General features: G+C 38.6%; 1 protein-coding gene across 1 annotated transcript; it reads left to right on the top strand.

Moving 5' to 3' along the window:
• Window positions 1–12091: 12091 nt before the first annotated feature.
• On the top strand, window positions 12092–18691 carry LOC104105774 (protein FAR1-RELATED SEQUENCE 5). Its single transcript, XM_009614163.4, has 2 exons — window positions 12092–14337; window positions 18400–18691. The coding sequence occupies exons 1-2, from the start codon at window positions 12187–12189 to the stop codon at window positions 18571–18573; spliced, it is 2325 nt and encodes a 774-aa protein (XP_009612458.1). The 5' UTR covers window positions 12092–12186; the 3' UTR covers window positions 18574–18691.
• Window positions 18692–22338: the final 3647 nt, after the last annotated feature.

Genomic DNA, 22338 nt, shown 5'->3' with positions numbered 1-22338 from the left:
AAATGAGGTGAGATGAGGTCTTATATATAGAATAAAATCTGTCCTATGCTCAACAAAACGAGAAAAAAAATCAGAGAGGTGTGAGGGAATCTGTCAGCTGATTTTAAGGGATACGACATCTTTTAAAACTGAAAATGAACAGCTGTCCAATTCAGATATTTCTTTTCAGAATTCAGCATCTTTTCTTAACAACTCTGGACAACTGTCTCTCATCTAGAAGCTTCTTCTTATTTTCACTTTTTTTTCCTTTTTTTAATATTTTTTTATTTTGTACTTTATCTCTTTGAGCCTAATTTCTAACCTAAATGGTAATTTACAAAAAAAACCAGTCTTAATTAAATAAAAAAGTAACATAATTAATCAAAGGACCTAAAAAAACAAGATAAACAAAGAAATATGATTAAACTAATGTGACTAACTAATCAGAATTATGCAATTGAACTAATAGTTAAGTCATGCAAACACAGAATCAAAATCCTAATTTTGATAAGTACTGTTTCACTAACCAAATTAATTAAAGAGCGAATAACTCAATGTTGTGTATTTAACCTAAATTATTGTGTAATTAGACCTCTTAATCATAATAAAACCGATATTAAACTAAAAATCCTAATTAGGACAAAAATTCGAGAAAAGAATTGAAAAAGCAGAAAATTCATTTGGTTGAAGAAAGAAAAAGAAGAACAAAAAAATATAGTAATAATAAAGGAGAGGAATTACCTACTAATATCGGACAAAGAAAACTCCGAGGAATGATGATCTTGACCAACTACGATATTCTTTGAAATGATCCGACATTAATATCATTCGATTGTTCTCGTAGCAATATAGATTTCGGACCGAATCATCTCCGAGAATCTTTGAAAAATCGAGCAAGGGGGATTAGGGTTTCTGGCCATCTCTCAGATCTGAAATTCTGGACGTTTGGGTGATTATTTGGGGAAAATGGTAAGGGATTCAGGGTTAGGGAAGTGTGGGGGTTATAGGGTGAAGATTTGGGGTTGTTTGAATTGTGGCCGCCGGCAAATGATTGTGGGGGTGTAGTGGCGGCTAGGGTTTGGAAAGTTGAGGGAGATGAAGATAATGGGAGGAGTTCTGGGGGTTAGGGGGATTTTCGGACAGTTATAAGGTTTGGGATGATTAGTTTAGGACCGCTAGATGAGAGAAAATCAAAGGCTAGGATTAAGAGGTGAAAACGGCGTCGTTTGGTTTAAGTGGGTGCTGGACCAATTTTTTTAAAAGGGAATTGGCCTAGGGCGGGTGTTTGGAACTAACTGGGCCAAGTAGTTTGGCCCAAATGCAGACCTGAAAATCGAAATTGGCCCTCTTTCTTTCCTTTTTCCTTAATTTTCAAGAATAACCAATTTATTTAACACTCCTAATTCCAACTAGTTTGCAAAATTAACCTAATGACCTATTTTTCTAATAATTAACTAATTCATTTAGCTAACAAATGCATGTAAAATTACTAATATATTTTTGGTACTTTAGTGTTTTATAAATGCAATTAATTACGCAATTGAAATCTAAAAAATGTAAAGATTCAAAAATATTTTTTGTATTTTCTTTAGGATCTAAAATGCAACTTAAAAATGCATCAAACATGAGTGCGTACAAAGCAAAATAATTTAAAGCAATTTTTGGAATTTTTAGGAGTAATTTTATATCAAGGCAAAAATTACGTGCTTACAACTCTCTCTGTCTCAAATTATCTGTCGTATTTCTCTTTTGCACGCCCTTAAGAAACATTAATTATGAGGGATTTTTGACTATTTTGCCCTTATTTTGAATATTTACTCTATTTATATGCTATCTTTATATTCAAGAACAATTACTATTAATGGTAAAATTTTAAAAATATTATTTATTTTGCCTTGAACTTCTAAAATGACAAATAATTTGAGATAATTATTTTTAAAAATCATGAACCCTAGGGCGAGACACTGGGCCTAATGAATCCCTGGTCAAGCAAGTCTTGAAACTGCTCTTTCAATTCTTTCAATTCTGGCGGGGCCATACGGTATGGTGGAATAGAAATGAGCTGAGTGCCGGGAGCCAAATCAATACAAAAGTCAATATTTCTATCGGGTGGCATCCCCAGCAGATCTGCAGGAAATATTTCTGAAAATTCACGAACAACTGGTACTGAGTCCATAGAAGGGACATCCGTACTGGGATCGCGAATATAAGCCAAATAGGCTAGACACCCTTTCTCTACCATACACCGAGCTTTCATATAAGAAATCACCCTGCTGGCAGAATGGCCAGAAGTTCCTTTTCACTCTAACCGAGGTAACTCCGTCATAGCTAGGGTCACTGTCTTGGCATGACAATCCAATATAGCATGATAAGAATACAGCCAATCCATACCCAAGATGACATCAAAATCTACCATATCAAGAAGTAGAAGATCCACACTAGTCTCAAGATTACCAATAGTAACCACACACGAACGATAGACATGATCTACTACAACAGAGTCTCCCACCGGTATAGATACACACACATAAGCACTCAGAGAATCACAAGGCACGACCAAATATGAAGCAAAATAGGAGGACACATAGGAATGAGTAGATCCTAAATCAAATAGAACTGAAGCATCTCTGTGGCAAACTGGAATAATACTTGTGATCACAACATCAGATGACTCGGCCTCAGGCCTAGCTGGAAAAGCATAAAATTGGGGTTGGGCCCCACCACTCTAAACTGCGTCCCTGGGACGGCCTCTGACTGGCTGGCCTCCACCTTAACGGTCTGACCTCCACCTCTAATGGCCTGACCTCCACCTCTAATAGCCTGACCTCCACCTCTAGCTGCCTGATCCCTACCTCTAGCTGACTGAGCAGACGGTGAAGTAACCGGTGCCGGTATGATGGCACGAGAATCTTGCCGAGATCTGTTACTCGCCAATCTAGGGCAATACCTCTTGATGTGACCAATGTTCCCACACTCATAACACCCATCCTGATGTCGTGGCTGCTGAAGCTGAAGATGACCCAAATGGGCCGGATAACCACTGTATTAACTCTGGAGTGGTGATGCACTGATTAGAGCTGAATGTGCATTGAATGCTGGCTGCCTAGAGTAAGGCATAATAGGACCGTGACTCCCTGAAGCACCGGGAGATGCATGAAGTGCTGAATGAAACGGTCTGGAAGGATGACCCTTACCAGAATTACCTCTACCTCCAGACGAGGCACCACTGAAACCACCGAACTGATGAGGCCTCTTATCAGACCTCTGCCCTCTCTCCTGTGCAAGAACCATCTCGATCTTCCTTGCGACATTAGCAGCCGGCTGAAAAGAAATCTCACTTCCGGTCTCCTTGGCTATCTGAAGTCTGATAGGGTGAATGAGTCCCTCAATAAACCTTCTCACTCTCTCTCCCTCCATAGGTAGTAAAAGAAGAGCATGACAGGCCAAATCCACAAAATGGACTCATACTGAGTAACAGTCATACTGCCCTACTGTAGACACTCAAATTGCTTGCGAAATTCCTCTCTCAGTGTGATAGGGAGGAACTTCTCTAGAAATAGCTGAGAGAACTGCTCCTCGATAAGTGCATGCGATCCGACTGGTCGGGTCAATGTATAATCTCTCCACCACCTCTTGGCGGAACCCGTCATCTGAAATACAGTAAAATCAACTCCATTGGTCTCAACTATACCCATGTTCCGCAGCACCTCGTGGCAGCGTTCAAGACAATCTTGTGAGTCCTCAGAAGGTGTACCACTGAAGTGAACTGGAAAGAGCTTAGTGAACTTATCCAGTCTCAATAGGTCCTCAAAAGACATGGCAGGCCTATCACCGATCTATGTCGCAACAACTGGCTGAACCACCCCAACTGGCGGGGCTGCTGGAGCCTGATTCTGGGGAACCATTTGCTCCTGAGCGGGAGTAGTGGGAGTTTGTGATCCTCCCCCAGCCTGTGAGACGGCTGGTGCCACTGGAAATGTACCATTCTGGGCCACGCCCTCCATAAGACTTACCAAACGGACTAGAGCGTCCTGAAGTACTGGAGTGGCTATGAATCCTTCCGGGACCTAAACTGGTCCAACTAGTACATTCTGAACTGGAACTTCCTCCTGAAGATCCACCTAAGGTTCTATAATAGGTGCAGCTGCTCGAGCTCTGGACTGAGCTCTACCTCGGCCTCTGCCTCGGCCTCTAGCACGACCTCGGCCTCGACCTCTACCCCTGGCCATAGTTGCCACCGGGGGTTCTGGTCCCTGTCTATCAGTAGAGGTATTACATGTTCTCACCATCTACGAGAGAATAAGAGTAGAATGGTTCAATCATCGATAATAGAATAAAATCGCACGACACAATAAGAAAGAAGTGATATTGTTCCTAAACTTCATAGCCTCTGAGAGATAAGTACAGACGTCTCCGTACCGATCTTTCGAACTCTACTAAGCTTGCTCGTGACTCGTAAGACCTATGTAACCTAGTGCTCTGATACCAACTGTCACGACCCGAAATTCCCACCTTCGGACTGTGATGACACCTAACATTTCACTTGCTAGGCAAGCCAGCGTTAGAATAATATTATCCATTTTTAAAACAATTTTAATTTATTAATAATCAAAGAAACAAATGCGTAAGCAAAGTTTGAAATATAGTGAATAATCCATAAATACAACGGTGTCTAAATACCATCCCAGAATTGGTGTCACAATTCACGAGCATTCTAGAATAATACAAATAAAGGTCTGAATAAAATAAAGCTGTCTGAAAATACACAAACAGCTAAAGTAAAATAGTTGGAGACTTCAGAACTGTGGACGCCATGCAATTATACCTCAAGTCTCCTTCGAATAGCTGAAATCCGAGCAAGTCTATGGCACGCCGCTAGGACCAACTCCGAAATCTGCACAAGAAGTACAAAGTGTAGTATCACTACAACCGACCTTATGTACTGGTAAGTGTTGAGCCTAACCTCGACGAAGTAGTGACGAGACTAAGGCGGTTCACTTATATTAACTTGTACGCAATATTAATAACGACCACAAATAGTAGAAATAAATCAGGTAATTCATTTATAATAATTGAAGCCAACCTAGCAGTCATAATCCATTATTGTTTCAACCAATTCTGTTGCAGCGGACAACCCGCTCTCATAATACATTCACATTCAATTCTGTTGCAACGTGCAACCCGCTCTCCCAACATTTTCCTTTTAATCAAGTCTGTCATATATTTATTTCAATCAAGTATATATATAGACTTTAAATAAGTCTGTTGCGGCGTGCAATCCGATCCCCCAATATTGACTTTTCATTAAGTCTGTTGCGGCGTGCAACCCGATAACCAGTATTATTTGTAAAGAAGAAAGATGGCTCTATGTGGATGTGTATAGACTATCGACAGTTGAACAAGGCCACTATCAAAAACAAATATCCGCTGCCAAAAATTAATGACTTATTTGATCAGCTTCAGGGTGCCAAAGTATTTTCGAAGATCGATTTGAGGTCTGGTTACCATTAGTTGAAGATTAGGGCCTCTAATGTCCCTAAAACAGCTTTTCGAACTCGGTATGGGCATTACGAATTCCTAGTGATGTCATTTGGGTTGACAAATGCCCCAATATCATTTATGGATTTGATGAATTAGATGTTCAGGCCTTATTTGGATTCTTTTGTGGTTGTGTTCATTGATGATATCTTAATTTACTCCAGCAGTCGAGAGGAACATGAGCATCATCTTCGAAGTGTACTTCACACCTTGAAGAATAATCAGTTATATGCCAAGTTTTCAAAATGTGAGTTTTGGTTAGACTTAGTTGCCTTTTTGGGGCATGTTGTATCGGCAGAAGGCATAAAGGTGGATCCTAAGAAGATTGAGGCTGTTCAGAATTGGTCTAGACCTACTTCAGTTATAGAAATCCGGAGTTTCCTAGGTTTAGTAGGTTATTATCGTCGATTCGTGGAAGGATTTTCATCTATAGCAAGCCCATTGGTCAGATTGACCAAGAAAGGTGTCCCATTCAGATGGTCAGACGAGTGTGAGATGAGCTTTCAGAAGCTCGAGACCATTTAGACTACGACGCCAGTGTTAATATTACCCACAGGTTCAGGATCGTATACGGTATATTGTGACGCATCTCACATTGGGCTTGGTGCAGTATTAATGCAAGATGGCAAGGTAGTTGCATACGCGTCACGGCAATTGAAGGTTCACAGGAAGAATTATCCTGTTCATGACTTAGAATTGGCAACCATTATTTATGCGCTGAAGATTTGGAGGCATTACCTCTACGGTGTCTCGTGTGAGGTATTTGCTGATGATCGTAGCCTTCAGTATCTGTTCAAAGACTATGATATCACCATTTTGTATCACCCCGAAAAGGCCAATGTGGTGGCTGATGCTTTGAGTAGAAAGGCTGTAAGCATGGGCAGTCTTGCGTATATTCTGGTTGGTGAGAGGCCATTAGCTGCAAATGTTCAGACATTGGCTAATCAGTTCGTGAGGTTAGATATTTCAGAACCCAGTCGGGTTCTAGCTTGCACAGTCGCTCGGTCTTCTTTATATGAGCGCATCAGAGAGAGGCAGTATGATGATCCTCATTTACTTGTCCTTAAGAACACGGTGTTGCACGGTGATGCCAAATAGGTTGTTGTGGGGGAAGATGGGGTTCTGCGAATGCAGGGTCGTATTTGTGTGCCTAATATGGACGGGCTTCGTGAATTTATTCTTGAAGAAGCACACGGTTCCAGGTATTCTATTCATCCAGGTACCGCCAAAATGTATCAAGATTTGCGACAACATTATTGGTGGAGGAGAATGAAAAAGGATATAGTTGCACATGTAGCTCGGTGTCTGAATTGTCAGCAAGTTAAGTACGAGCATCAGAGGCCTGGTGGTTTGCTTTAAAAGTTAGAAATTCCTGAGTGGAAGTGGGAGCGTATCATTATGGATTTTTTTGTTGGGCTCCCACGGACTCAGAGAAAATTTGACGCAGTTTGGGTCATTGTGGACAGGTTGACCAAGTCAGCACATTTCATTCCAGTGGCAATTACCTATTCTTCAGAGAGGTTAACTGAAATTTACATTAGTGAGATTGTCCGCCTTCACGGTGTGCCCGTGTCTATTATTTCAGATCGAGGTACACAGTTTACCTCACATTTCTGGAGGGCTGTACAGCGTGAGTTAGGCACGCGGGTGTAGTTGAGTACATCATTTCATCCACAGACATACAGACAGTCAGAGCGCACTATTCAGATATTGGAAGATATGCTCCGCGCTTGTGTTATAGACTTTGGAGGTTCTTGGGATCATTTCTTGCCACTTGCGGAGTTTGTTTATAATAATAACTACCAGTCGAGCATTCAGATAGCTCCATATGAGGCATTATACGGAAAGCAATGTCGATCGCCAGTTGGTTGGTTTGAACCGGGAGAGGCTCGGTTGTTGGGCACCGATTTGGTACAGGATGACTTGGATAAGGTCAAGATTATTCAGGATCGACTTCGCACAGCTCGGTCTAGACAAAAGAGTTATACCAACCGAAAAGTTCGTGATATTGCATTCATGGTTGGAGAAAGAATATTGCTCTGGGTTTCACCTATGAAAGGTGTAATGAGGTTTGGAAAGAAGGGCAAGTTGAGCCCTAGGTATATCAGACCCTTTGAAATTCTTGAAAGAGTGGGTGAAGTAGCCTACAGGCTTGTATTACCACCTAGTTTATCAGCGGTTCATCCGGTGTTCCATGTGTCTATACTCCAGAAATATCATGGTGATCCGTCCCATGTGTTAGATTTCAGCTCAGTCCAATTGGGCAAAGATTTAACTTACGAGGAGGAGCCAGTAGCTATTCTAGCCCGGCATGTCCGACAGTTGAGGTCAAAGAGTTATCCTTCAATTTGGGTGCAATGGAGAGTCAGCCAGTAGAGGCATCTACCTGGGAGTCCGAGTCAGACATGCGGAGTAAATATCCATACCTTTTCTCCAGCTCAGGTATTTTTTTTTAACTCCGTTCGAGGACGAACGTTTGTTTTAGAGGTGGAGAATGTGATGACCCAAAATGTCATCTTTAAATTTAATAAGTAATTCTGTGTTCTAAGACCTCGAAAAAAGTACTATTTATCATTCCTCGACTTGCGTACACAGTCCGTAAAATTTTTCGGAAAGTTTTCATGTGAAAAATGGATTAAAATGTGAAATAGAGCCTTAAAACTCAACTGAGTTGACTTTGGTCAACATTTTGAGCAAACGGACACGGATCAGTATTTTGACAGTTTCGGTAGCTCCGTATCATGATTTGGGACTTAGGCGTATGCCCGGCTAACTCAAGTTATGACCATTTAACGGAAACTAGTAATTTAAAGGCTAAAGATTTTCAAGTTTGACCACGGGGTTGACTTTTTGATATCGGAGCCGGAATCTGATTCTGGAAATTTGAACAGCGTTATGTCATTTATGACTTGTGTTCCAAATTTGAAGTCATTCCGGATTCATTTAATATGTTTTGGCACGAGATTTGCAAATTGAAAGTTTAAAACTCAAAGTTTGAATTGTAATTTCAGCGTTGTTTGACGTGATACGAGACCCCGAGTAAGTCCGTATTATGTTATTGGACTTGTTGGTATATTCGTACGGGGTCCCGGGTACCCCGAGAGTGATACGGATTGAAATCGGATCAAGAATTGGACTTAAGCAAAATCTGAAATTTTGGGTTCTGGTGTAATCGCACCTGCGGATTTTTGACCACAGAAGCGAGCCTTCCATCGCAGATGCGGGACTGGACTGGGCTGGGGTCTTCGCAGGTGCGGCCTTTTTGCACAGAAGCGGATGTCCAGGAGTGTCCGCAGATGCGAAACTTCACCTAGCACCCTCACATCATAAATGCGAGCTTTGTCTCGCAAATACGGAACTTTTGTCCGCATATGCGAAAATGACTGGACAGAACCCATAAATTCGGAAGTCGACATTTTTACTCATTTTTGAGTTTTAAGTCTCGGATTTGGACGATTTCAAGGGGGTTTTCACGACTTTGAATTGGGTAAGTATTCTTTAACCAAAAGTTATTATATTTCACAAATCCATGTCTATATTCATCATTTATTTCGGATTTAGATGGAAGAAATTGGAATTTTTGTAAAACTTTCCAAAAATGAAAAATTAAGATTTGAAGGTCCATTTGATATCGAAATTGGACAAATTTTGTATGGTTGAACTCGTATCGGAACGGGTGTTCGTATTTCGTGAGTTTTTTCGAGATTTGAGACGTGGGTCCCACTGTCAAATATTTTAATGAATTTTGAATTTTTATCCGAAAAATGTGTAAATTCATATGGAATTAATTCCTATGATTAGTATTGAATATATTGAATTGTTTGTGAATAGATTTGAAGCTTTCGGAGGTAAATTTAAAAGGAAAAGCTGTGGTTGAATAATTGATTAGAATTTGCAAAGCGAGGTAAGTGTCGGGGTTAACCTTAACTTGAGGGAATAGGGCCCGTAAATTATTTGTTATTTGAATTGCATGTGAACGACGTATAGGCGAGGTGACGAGTGTCTATACGTCGTCAAAATTAATTGTTTGCTTGCTTACTTGAAAAATCATAAATTATTTTTAATCATCAATTAATTATTAAAATAATTATTTCTCTCTTATTCTTTGTCAAATATTAATTCTTGAATTCCTGCATTAATGGTTACATGCTATTTGAATTATGTGTTTTAATTGTTATTTGACATTTAGCATATTAAATTTTAAACTGCCTATTTTCTCCCTGATTTCTATAATAGTTTGCTATTTGTCATTGTTTGTTTTCTAATTAAATCATAATTGTTGTATGCTTCTTGTCTTATAATTTTATATTAATTGTTGCATTTATGGGAAAATTTCTTCTATAAGAATTGATTGAAATGAAAATATTGGAGGATCGGGTTGCACGCCGCAACAGACTTAATGAAAAGTCAATATTGGGGGATCGGATTGTACGCCGCAACAGACTTATTTAAAGTCTATATATATATATACTTGATTGAAATAAATATATGATAGACTTGATTAAAAGGAAAATATTGGGAGAGCGGGTTGCACGCTGCAACAGAATTGAATGTGAATGTATTGTGAGAACGGGTTGCACACTGCAACAGAATTGGTTGAAATAATAATGGATTATGACTGCTGGGTTGGCTTCAACTATTATAAATAAGTTACTTGATTTATTTCTACTATTTGTGGTCGTTATTAATATTGCGTACAGGTTAATGTAAGTGAACCGCCTTAGCCTCGTCACTACTTCGTCGAGGTTAGGCTCAGCACTTACTAGTACATGGGGTCGGTTGTACTGATACTACACTCTGTACTTCTTGTGCAGATTTCGGAGTTGGTCCTAGTGGCGTGCCATAGACTTGCTCGGATTTCAGCTATTCGAAGGAGGCTTGAGGTATAACTGCATGGCGTCCGCAGTTCTGAAGTCCCCGTCTATTTTACTTTAGTTGTGTGTGTATTTCCAGACAACTTTATTTTATTCAGACCTTTATTTTTATTATTTTAGAATGCTCGTGAATTGTGACACCAATTATGGGATGATATTTAGATACCGTTGTATTTATGGATTATTCATTATATTTCAAACTTTACTTCCGCATTTGTTTCTTTGATTATTAATAATTTAAAATTATTTTAAAAATGGATAATATTATTCTAACGTTGGCTTGCCTAGCAAGTGAAATGTTAGGCGTCATCACGGTCCGAAGGTGGGAATTTCGGGCCGTGACAATTCTACAAATAAATATGTAAGGATATTAAACTTAAATAAAAGGTGGAACGTGAAAGCATGCTTCTCATATCCCCAAGGGCGGCTCCATAAAATTAGTGGCCTAAAGTCAAATTTTAATAAGAGGCCTTATACTTTTTTTATTAGTGCGTATACACACATATATGCAAAAAAATTAATCTTGCCATTTTTTTCATACTTGTTGTTTATAGTATATATTCTTAAATGACATAAAATCTTTAACTTCACATAGTAATATTATTATTATTTATATGAGAAAATGATAATTTAATTTAATGAGATGATAGACATGTATTTGCAATATGTTACCTTTGATATTGTTGTAAAAAAGTATTTATTAATATGAAGATTTAAGTAGTTTAATTCAAAGTTTTAAAAATATTTTTATTGTTAAAGAGTAGACACGTTTCTTTCTTCTTCTTTTTTACAATTTTTTTGTACTTTTTTATTTTTTTCTACAAACATTAATATTGTCTAATTTGATAAAATTATAAAACTCATTATTAAAAATTGTGGGGGACTTAAATCAAGGCTTTAGTAGTCTCTTACTAGAGCTACTTGTCCACGCCTGATATTCTCAATCAAATTTATAGAGTCTCACTTAAGATAAGACAATAATGACAAGAACATTAAAGGCTGCAAGTGTGTCATTCAGTTACCAAATATAAATGAAGCTGGTTGAACAATACGTTCATGATGGGGCGGTAGTCTGTAAATAATTGTTGATCGTCAATGAGGGGCGGCTGAACAAAACTTGTGGCCTAAAACCAAAATATATTAAAAAGACCGTGAAACGTCTTTTACGAAATCCATATTATATTGAGACATAAAAAAACCTAAATGACTTTGATATAGTGGTGGGAGCGCAACTCATGACGTATCAGTTAGGTGCATGTCATATGGTATCGAATTCTTCCCTTAAGCAAAAATGGTAAAGGGTGAGCCCATTATCCATCGTGTTTTGAAACTTGCGACATTTATCTCGGGGATTTCTTATTTAAAAAAGATGAGACACAAAAGAACTTGCTTTCTGGTGTGTGGATCAATCAAATGTGACAAAAAAGAATAGTTAATTTAGAGAATTTGAGTTGAGATTAGAAAGTAAAATCGTGAGAACCATGAAAAAAGACTATACATAAAGGAAGAAAAATAAAATTGATGTGAAGGTAAATATATTACTCCATTTAATTTAGTGAGAAAAATTTATCCAATTAACTCACTCAATATTACGTCTACCAAATATTAAAAATTATTAAAATTTGAAATCTTTTATTAATAATTATATAAATATAAATTATGGAATATATGTTGTATAATAATATAGTAGTGCTCTTATTTTTGGGGCCTTAATTATTTTGGGGCCTAGGGCAAGGTCTTCAGTTGCCTTACCCTAGAGCCGCCCTTGCGTCTCCCTCACTTCATCCGAAGGAACATGGAGAATGAGGTGATCGAGTTTGATATAGGCTTAGGAGGTGGGGGTGGGAGTGAAGATGGGGATGGAGATGATGTTCTTGACGAGGAGAATGTAACCAGCTGCTTTGCAGCAGTACGAAGTTACTCTCCCCAAGGGGACCTCGATCTTGAACCTTATGAGGGCATGGAATTTGAATCTGAGGAGGCTGCCAAGGCGTTTTACAACTCATATGCACGCCGTGTTGGCTTCAGCACCCGTGTCAGCTCCTCCCGCCGCTCCAGGAAGGATGGAGCCATCATACAGAGGTCTTTTGTCTGTGCCAAAGAAGGATTCCGAAATTTGAACGAGAAGCGGACCAAGGATAGAGAAATTAAGCGACCACGTACTATCACTCGGGTTGGCTGCAAGGCCGCCCTCTCTGTCAAGATACAGGACTCTGGTAAGTGGGTTGTCTCTAGCTTTGTCAAGGAGCACAATCACGAGCTGGTCCCCCCTGATCAGGTCCACTGTCTCCGCTCCCATCGTCAAATCTCTGGTCCTGCCAAGACCCTAATTGATACCTTGCAGGCTGCTGGCATGGGTCCCCGCAGGATCATGTCTGCCCTCATTAAAGAGTATGGTGGTATTAGCAAAGTTGGTTTCACAGAGGTAGATTGTCGTAACTACATGCGCAACAATCGCCAGAGGAGTCTAGAAGGAGACATACAACTCCTCTTAGATTACCTGAAACAAATGCATTCCCAGAACCCTGGATTCTTCTATGCAGTTCAGGGTGATGAGGATCAGTGCACAGGGAATGTCTTCTGGGCCGACTCTAAGGCAAGATCAAATTATAGCTATTTTGGTGATACTGTTACATTTGACACAACTTATAGGTCAAATAGGTACCGGTTACCCTTTGCACCCTTTACTGGAGTAAATCATCACGGACAACCTGTTCTGTTTGGCTGTGCTTTCCTAATAAATGAATCGGAAGCCTCATTTATATGGCTTTTTAAGACATGGTTTGCAGCTATGACTGGTCAACCACCTTTGTCAATGACAACAGACCATGATGCTGTAATTCGGTCTGCCCTCATGCAGGTTTTCCCTGAGACCCGTCACCGTTTCTGCAAATGGCACATCTTCAAGAAATGCCAGGAAAAATTGTCACATGTCTTCCTTGAGCACCCAAATTTTGAAGCAGACTTCCACAAGTGTGTTAATTTGACAGAGTCTACTGAGGAATTTGAATCCTGCTGGCTGTCTCTTGTTGACAAGTACGAGCTCAGGGATCACGACTGGCTTCAGGCGATTTATTTAGATCGCAGACAATGGGTGCCTGTATATCTCCGTGATGCATTTTTTGCAGAAATGTCCATAACTCAATGTAGCGATAGCATGAACTCATATTTTGATGGTTATGTGAATGCGTCGACTAGTCTAAATCAGTTCTTCAAATTGTATGAAAAAGCGGCGGAGAGCCGTACAGAGAAAGAAGTCAAAGCTGATTACGATACAATGAATACGTTCCCAGTTTTGAAGACCCCATCTCCAATGGAGAAACAAGCATCCGAGGTCTATACAAGAAAGTTATTTATGAGATTTCAGGAGGAGTTGGTTGGCACTCTAACTTTCATGGCCAACAAAGTTGAGGACGATGGGCTAGTTACCACTTATCAAGTTGCAAAATTTGGGGACGACCACAGAGCTTACTATGTAAGATTTAATGTTTTGGAAATGAAAGCTACTTGTAGCTGCCAGATGTTCCAGTTCTCTGGTCTTCTTTGCCGACACATTTTAGCAGTGTTCAGAGTGACTAATGTTCTGACTCTTCCTTTTCATTACATCCTCAAACGATGGAGCCGGAGCGCAAAGAGCAGCGTTGCATTGGAAGATCGTGTTTCTGATGTAATCAATTATTATTTGGAATCACATACTGTTCGATATAACATACTGAGACATGAAGCATTTAAATTTGTGGAGGAAGGAGCAGAGTCTGTTGACTCGTACGCTGTGGCAATGGCGGCTCTAGAAGTGGCTTTAAACAAAGTTGCCCTAGCAGCAAAGCATGATGGGAGGATCTCTTTAGTAAATGGGCATTGTAGAGAACACTTTACTAGAAATTGGGTCCATGCAAATTACAACATTGAAGATGAACAGAGAAGTCTTGCATGTCCACTCTCTGAGGTTGGTCATTTCTTAATTTTTGTCAAACTTACCTGTCACATGGTTCTCTTTTTGGTTGCATTTCTCATCCATTTTCTATGTGCTCTTTTTCTTAATTATTAAAAAACTTTAATGAGGTAATATGATAAAGTTGTTTGGACCGAAAGAAATAGAAGATGCTTTAACTTTATTCAGAAGGAAAAATCTAATTGTATAGCTTTGTTTTCTAGAGATGTTTGTTCCTTACAAGATTCGATGGGATATTTTTTCGCTGAATACTTTTTTGGGCTTAACCTCAACATTTTAACACTACATTCTTAGTGCTATTTTATCTATAAAACTGCCTTACCTTCTCCCAAAAAAAAAAAAAAGAATTGAAAGAAAGAAAAGATAAAGTTGTCTCTTACTTGTAAAGAAACTGATCCAGATGGTGCAGCGAAGCTTGTTGACACCGAGGTCTATTTGCTGTGTGTTGTTTGTTTTGACAGAATATGATCACCAATTGTTCACTTGTTCTTCAGGCCCTCTTACTTTATTTTATCTGGGTTAAAAGGGTTTACTTGACTGGACTTTCAGCGCACTATCATTTCAGCGTTTCTGAATAACTTATTAGCATTGATGCTTACTTAGCAAATTTTTCTATTCTTCATTTAATATCACTAATAGACTAAAAAGCCCTTTCATTCGGTTACTACAAGTTACCCTGAAAGATGGACACTAGGGTAGAGGGAAAATGATGTGAAAAAAAAAAAGGAATCCCAGAAAAAAATCCAGAGAAAGAGAAGGTCTGGAGGAGGAGAAAGATTGAATGGGGAAAGGAGACGGAAAATCAAAGGAACTGCAGAAGGTAGAGTTTCTCAGTGTTGAGAGGCGGAGAAAAGCAAGGAAAGTCACTACTTGAAAATGCGTGGTGAAATGAAAAAGAAGAAATACAAGATGAAAAGGCACCCAAGGGTGTGGCCTAGTGGTCAATGAAGTGGGTGAGAACCATGAGGTATTAGATTCAAATCCCAGCGGAGGCAAATACTAGGTGATTTCTTCCCATCTATCCAAGCCTTGGTGGATAGAATTATCTGGTACCTGTTGCTGGTGGGAGGTGTCAGGTATCCCGTGGAATTAGTCGAGGTGCGCGCAAGCTGGCCCAGACACCACGGTTATGAAAAAAAAAGAAATACAGGATGAAAGGAAAGAAGGAAGTTTCGTGGAGGGGGGCGTGGGGGACATCAAGCTCCAAGATGAAGGGGATGATGGGAAGTAGAGGGGGTTTGTGTGATGGGAAGGGGAATTGGAGAAGAGATGCCAGGATGATGACAATGGACGATACATCTTAGAGCTTATGTATATTGGGGGCAAAATGGTGCTTTCACATAACTAGCGTGATGGATCATGGGTTATATCCGGAATAAGTATCGTGGCCCTCCTCTTGAAAAAATAATATGGATAAATTATTTCGAGGTATAACTTAACCAAAAGAACTTTTTTTTATTCGGCTTATCTAATCTGGCCTTGCACCAAATGCAGGATTAGGTTTTATAATTTATGCAGACCTTAATTTTATGTATCAAACTGCACCTAAATAAATATTTTATTCGCTTTGTTGAAAATTTATTGGTCTCCATATACTGTGACCAACTTCCATATATAGTCTTCCTTTTTGATATGTGGAATTCCCTTCTTCTCTTTTCCCCTTTTGATATGTGGAATTCATTTCATTTGAAGGTACAGTTCCGATATCTAGGTCATAAGTTAAATATAAAATAGATTTCTGAGAGGTAGTAATTATAAGTCACACGTGTTGTAAATCATGTCTACATGTGTTTTTAATCGTAATTGGTTTGGTCTTCTTTCATCTTTTCGTTGTGGCTATGATACTGCCAGTTAACTAAGCTATCTGATGGTTATGGAGAAAACGTTTTGCTTTACAGAAATTCTAGAAATTCCAAAAATTGCCCGTCTTATGTTGTGTTGACTTATCTACTGATCCCTACTGTGTGTACTAATTCTTTTCAATGAAGAGCTAAAGCACGACCACTTTCAGGAGATCATATAAAAGCAAGACCAGGTTAAGAACAAACATAAGTGGATTAAGTTGGATAACTATACCTCCACTTCGTCCCTAGATTTAAGATACTGACTATCTTTTATTTAGTTCAGATTTCCCTGCAATATAGTGGAAAAGATTTCGTTCAAGGGATAACATGAGAAGAAAGGTTGTAGGCCTAGAATCTAGTTACGTGAGGGACCAGAAGATTATGAAGCTTAATAGTATTTGGTGCAGAACTCTAACAGGTGTTGCATTAATATAGGTATTTATAAGGATTTCTCGAATACACTTAGATTAGCAAAAAACTGGGCATCCCATACTGAATACTTTTACAGTTACCACACACTCGTATCAGAGGCCAGTGGAGAAACTTGGCTTCATATGCTTTATTCATTGGTTTAAAATTGAAATCAACACATAGATGTCATAAATAAGGAATAAATACATAAGGAACAGGCATGTAGAAGGGGGACAAGGTTGGAAAGTGAGAAAAAACCACTACTGTTAGCTGTTGTCATGGTGGACAAAGAGAGAGTCAGAGGCTATGGAGATTTAGATTGAATGATAATTTAGAAACTAGGCCCCAATCTAGGATATTTCTATTATTCAGTCCCGAAAAACTAATCATGACGGGACAACAACTGCACCTTTTTTGACAAGTCAATCAATTTTTTGGCTTAAAATATATGTAGGAAGAGGTTTAAACCCTGTATACCAGGTGTGTTCAAAATGTAGGAAGTCCCACAGAAAAATATCGCACCTATAGAAACCAGTTGCCTTCTGAAAACCCTTCTGCTGCTTCCTTCCAAACAGTCCATGAAACCTGGGCTTTATGTCTTTCCTCTCTATTCCTTCCAATCTTCTGACTCAGCATGCCCTCGCCAGGCATCTACTGTTCAATCATGGGCAACTTCTACACAACGCCAACGAGTGAGGTTAATTCATAGCGTCGCAAATGAGTAATATTGTCCCCTCACCACATGAAGCACAAGCTAACATATAATTTCTACGTCCAACTTTTTCCGAACATAAAAGGACCTCAGACCTTTTTTGCTCTTTCTACTGCAAATCGTATGCCTCTTTTGCCTTTTCGCATAGTCTAATAAAATTGGTATCCTTACATCACTTTGATAGTTCTTCGCGAGATCTTTTTACTTACATAAATATGGTCATAATTTTGTTAAAGGAGTAAAATGGGACAGAGACTTTCTAATTTCTAGAAGGTTAATTGTTTAACATCTAGAAAAGAAAAAAGTTGCCAAAAGTGTTTTTATGGAGGAACTAGGATTCAATCTATATTAAATGAAGCTGCACAAGAAATCTGTGTATTTAATCAATCCATATCTCCGCATTCACAACTTGACCTGTTATTCATAACTTGTGAATATTTAAAGAATAATGCTCTTGCTTGATATAGGTTCGTGGTTAGCATGAATCAAAATCTGTGTTTGCATATTCTTTCATATCACATTTATTATTAGGGAAAATTCTAAACATGCAATTGCTGGTTCTAAACTTATTTGGGGGAAAAAGTTGGCAGCTCCAAGTTTCCTAAACACTTTAAGAGAACCTTAAACGAGGTGAAGAAGTTAGATGATTGGGTTCCACAACAATAGAAAGGTCATAAGTTATTGGATTAGAAACATGGTTTTGTATATTCTATTTGGTATATTAAGAGATCTTTCTTCATATCTCTAATTTAGCAGTGACATCTATTGATTGTTCTATTTTGGTTGAAGAATGCTGAATCAAAACCTTGCACTCTCCCCAGTTATAGGTGTTGAATTTGGTTAACTGGGGAATCATGGTAGCCCGGTTAGTTGGTTGGCTACCTGAAGTTCCATCTTGTTGGTGGGAGTTTGATTCCCTACCTTGTAATCTCCTCCGACATTTTCCCTTCCCCTTCCCCCTATGTATAATAAAAGTTTTTAAAAAATTGTGGTGAAACTGTTTTTCTAACTGATAAGGTTGACTGGAGGTTTGACATTTTCTATGATCTTAGGTTATTTGACTGATAAATTATATGCATATTGTTGTAGGATGATATGGATGCGAAGATCCAAGAACTTTCTTATCAACTGGATTGTGCCAATCGGAAATGTGAAATTTATCGTGCAAACCTTTATTCAGTTTTGAAGGATATAGAGGACCATAAGCAACAACTATCAATTAAAGTCCAAAACATAAAGCTTAGCTTGAAGGATGGTCTCTGAATTTCTCCTGTTGTGGTATATGTTCTGTAATCCTGTACATAGTTGGTCCTTCAATTTATATTGTACGCAAGAATCTTCCTGGAATTCTTTTCTAAGGAAATCACTGTGTGCTCGCTCACTTGGCAGGTGTAGCATGTAGTGTTCTGTCCAACATCTTTAAAGTTGGCAGCACTTCATCTCTAACTTAGTAACACGGTTAATCAACACCATTTGACATAAACAACGGTTTTATTGTAAGATCCAACACACCAAGATAGTTGGATGCAGTTTGATTGCTGAGAATATAGTGTGCAGGGCATCATACTTTATTTGAGATGAGCCATAAAGCATCATGTGATCATTGTCTTGGTTACCCATTGATTGAGTGGACATTTTAATCTTATCTAGCCAATTCATGGCAACTTGCCTTTCGGGCGTGTCCTTTGCTGGAATTAGCTTGGGCAACTTTCACACCCATATAGAAAAATCAGCTGCAGATAATCATTGACAGGAGTTATCTTAATCTGTGAGTTGCCAACATTGGGATGGGCTCTACATTGGCAGCTCCCTGCAACTTTTAACTATTTTTATTTTCTTTCGAAGTAGAGTATGGTAGGGTGTAAACTATAGTTGGCTCAACATAATCGAAGAGTAGAGTATGGTAGGGTGGAAGATATAGTCGATGAAGAAAAGTGAAAAGAGTAGTGACTCAACATACTGCTATAGTTGGCGTTCGCATACTGATTACAAGCTGGAGGGTCTCACGAAAGAGTATGGAAGTCAAGAATGGAAAAAGTTGGGTGGTAGGATCTCCTTGTTAACAAAATCTTCATGGGCTTTCAGAGTACAAGCTTTAGTGGATTGCAGAAACAAAAATATGAAGTGCACGACTTAATAGTATTATTGAATTTACGGGGAGTATTAAACCTATGATAGTGTAGAATATTAGTAATTCTCCATTCCGGAATATTAAGAATTTTCTTTTTAAAATAAAATATACTTAGTGATAGACAAACAATAAAAAAGAAAATTTTATTAATTAATTAAAACTTCTTCATTCAACTTATCTTATATAAAACTTGATAACGTTGAATCTAAATGATCTACTTTTGGATAAATACATTTGGCGGTCAATCCTCTTGATAGTACAATAGTATCATCTAAATATGCGAATGTCGTAGCAAGAGTAGTATCATCTTAATATGTGAATGCCCTAGCAGGAGTAGAGTCGATCAAATAGTCTTCGGGTATAAACTACTTGAATAGAGGTTATGGACCATCTTTGGTATATGTAATTCTTGCCCAATCATTAGTTACTAAGAGGTTAGAAATATCTCTTTTGCTAGTTAGAAAGAGAATGCAAAAAGTAGTAGATCATATTCGATTAAAGGAAAAAATAGAATAATTGGAATCCATAGTTGTGATGCATTATTATGGATCTTTGGTTCAAAGGTTTTTTCTTAATCGACGAGAGTGGTACCAAATCAAGACAAATTCTAAATATTACATATGACTTCAAAATAACTGAGGGCAAGGTCGGCAAGTGAGACGATGGGGAATAAGCTTCATTTTCGAGAGAGAAAAAGTCTAATTATCACCTAAAGCCCCTAAATAACCACTCAATGATAAAGGAGGTATGGGTGCAGGCACAACCAAGAGAATTTTTTTTTCTTGACGGTAATTTTTATGCCACGTGTAAATTTTCATAATGATAGTGTTTTTTCAAAAATCAAACTTTCTTCTTCAGCATCTTGAAATATCCATATCTTAAAAGGTACCGTTAAAAGATCATCAATTCCTAATGAAATGGGTGTAACTATTATAGCTTGTGTGGAACCCCTATATGAAATGTATATGCCATTCCGAGGTGATCTGCTAATCTACTAATAAGTTGTTCATGGCAATTCCATTTATCGTTTTATTGTGTAGACCAAATTGGTCCATTCTGCCATAACTACCTCCATATTCTGCTCGTAGGAGCCGAAAATGGGCTGCATCAGTGATTATAACCAGATTATAGAGCAAGATCTAATAGTCAACAAATTGAAATTCATTTATCAACAGATTTCTTCTTCGATTTTAACTGATTTCATCTAAACCATTCAGGAGCGAGTTACTTTTTCCTTTTACTGTTTATGCAAAACAATTACCACTAGCTCTATAAGTTTCAGAAAACAGTAGTCCCGAAGTCTATAAAGGTAAGTGGCATGTGCAACATATTCATAAATAAACTTCATCTCAATTTGTATTCAGGAAATGGCAGTTTGGGAAATGGCAGTTTGGGAAACAGGGGCGGAGGGGGACTGGGTGGTTTGTCTGAAAAGTCATTAACAGCTGACTGAAGTAGCAAGAAGAAATATAATTCAGGCAAAGCCAAAAGAGTAAAATTTAGTTTTGACAGAAGGCATGTAACTCAATCTTGTTCAAGTTCCATAGTACGGAAGTCGATCTTTGGAATTGGGTAACGAGCCAGTTTAGTTAGGAAGTGTGGTCGTCCAGTGCCTAATTTGAGAAGCAGCTTGGACAACCTTCAGCTTTAGCTGTGAATCTTGTTGAGGTTTTTGTTATTTAAGATGAAATAATCTTTAAATGAGAGTGAATGGGAAATGGAGGGAAAATAAAATTTTTGAGTAAAATTTTAAGTTTCCCCCTCTTGACAATGAGACATTGTCACATATTGGAAGAGGAAAAGATTTTTGGTGAGTATATATATAATTGCTCTTCTTGTAGCTCTTAAAGAGTTAAGAAGAAAGCAAGCCTCGCGCCGTCATTCGCTCGACTTCGACTTCGGTAAGATTATCCGCATTTGTAACGGATATGTTCCAATCCGTGTATTGACCACCAGCTGCAATAGCAGCCGCCTAATGCTCTTCCCACCATGGCCAAATGCTTGCTCCACAAACAAACTAGTGCATGCTCCACCATGGAGGGTGGAGGGTCGTTCATCTTCAAAGCTGAATGCTATAAATATTTGCAGCAGCTGTCAAGAAGACACCAAACTTAAAACGCTTAACTTTGGCTATACATTGCACTCCTTCCTCTCAGCATTTCCATACGATTTTCTCTCCTTTGTTCTGCATTGTTTTAACTTCAAACAAAGCAACTGTAAGTGTGATTTGCTACCGAACTTTGAGTTCGTTGAAACATTGGGGTTTGAAGTACCGCTACACCAGTGTGTGATTCGTTCTATCCTGGGAGGAAATAATCCATAACCTTGGGTACTAGGAAGAGATTAAATTCCTTAAGGAAACACTGTGAATTCAGTGGGCTCGAATCAATTATTGTTTCATTACGATAACTTATATTTCCCAGAATTATTATTTACAAATACAACAATATTGGCGGGACTAACAATCTTAAGGAATTTAATATTTATTTATGTATTTGTGTTATTCTTATTATTCTGCAAACTAAAATCTTTGTGGTTTTGTGTACTCCCGTTTTGGAGAGTAAAGCCTTCGTGGCATTTTGTTGGAGATTAAAATCTACGTGATTTTTACTCCAGTTTGAAAACGTTTATTAAACGTTTGTTTGTGTCATTCTTTTACAGAAAAAATGACGACTGAAAGCGAAAACCAAGCTGTTCCGACGGTGACTGCCAACGCATCGACAAGCCGAACACCGGCGTTCGCACAGGCAGAAAAACCCAAAAAATTTTCCGGGATTGATTTCAAGCACTGGCAGCAGAAGATGTTCTTCTACTTAACTACGTTATGTCTACAGAAATTCATCAAGGAAGATGTTCGTGATCTGCCAGATAAAACTCCAGAGAATGAACGCTTTGTC

This window comes from Nicotiana tomentosiformis, chromosome 1 (assembly GCF_000390325.3).
Source record: "Nicotiana tomentosiformis chromosome 1, ASM39032v3, whole genome shotgun sequence".
Classification (NCBI taxonomy): Eukaryota; Viridiplantae; Streptophyta; class Magnoliopsida; order Solanales; family Solanaceae; genus Nicotiana; species Nicotiana tomentosiformis.
Note: the sequence above shows the minus strand (reverse complement) of the source record. Positions and strands in the feature narration are given on the sequence as shown.

Bases quoted from the DNA above. Each gene is read 5' to 3' on its own strand.
- LOC104105774 (XM_009614163.4), top strand. From the start codon at position 12,187: ATGGAGAATGAGGTGATCGAGTTTGATATAGGCTTAGGAGGTGGGGGT. The intron at 14,338-18,399 runs GTTGGTCATTTC...ATATTGTTGTAG, and splicing joins TTGCATGTCCACTCTCTGAG to GATGATATGGATGCGAAGAT.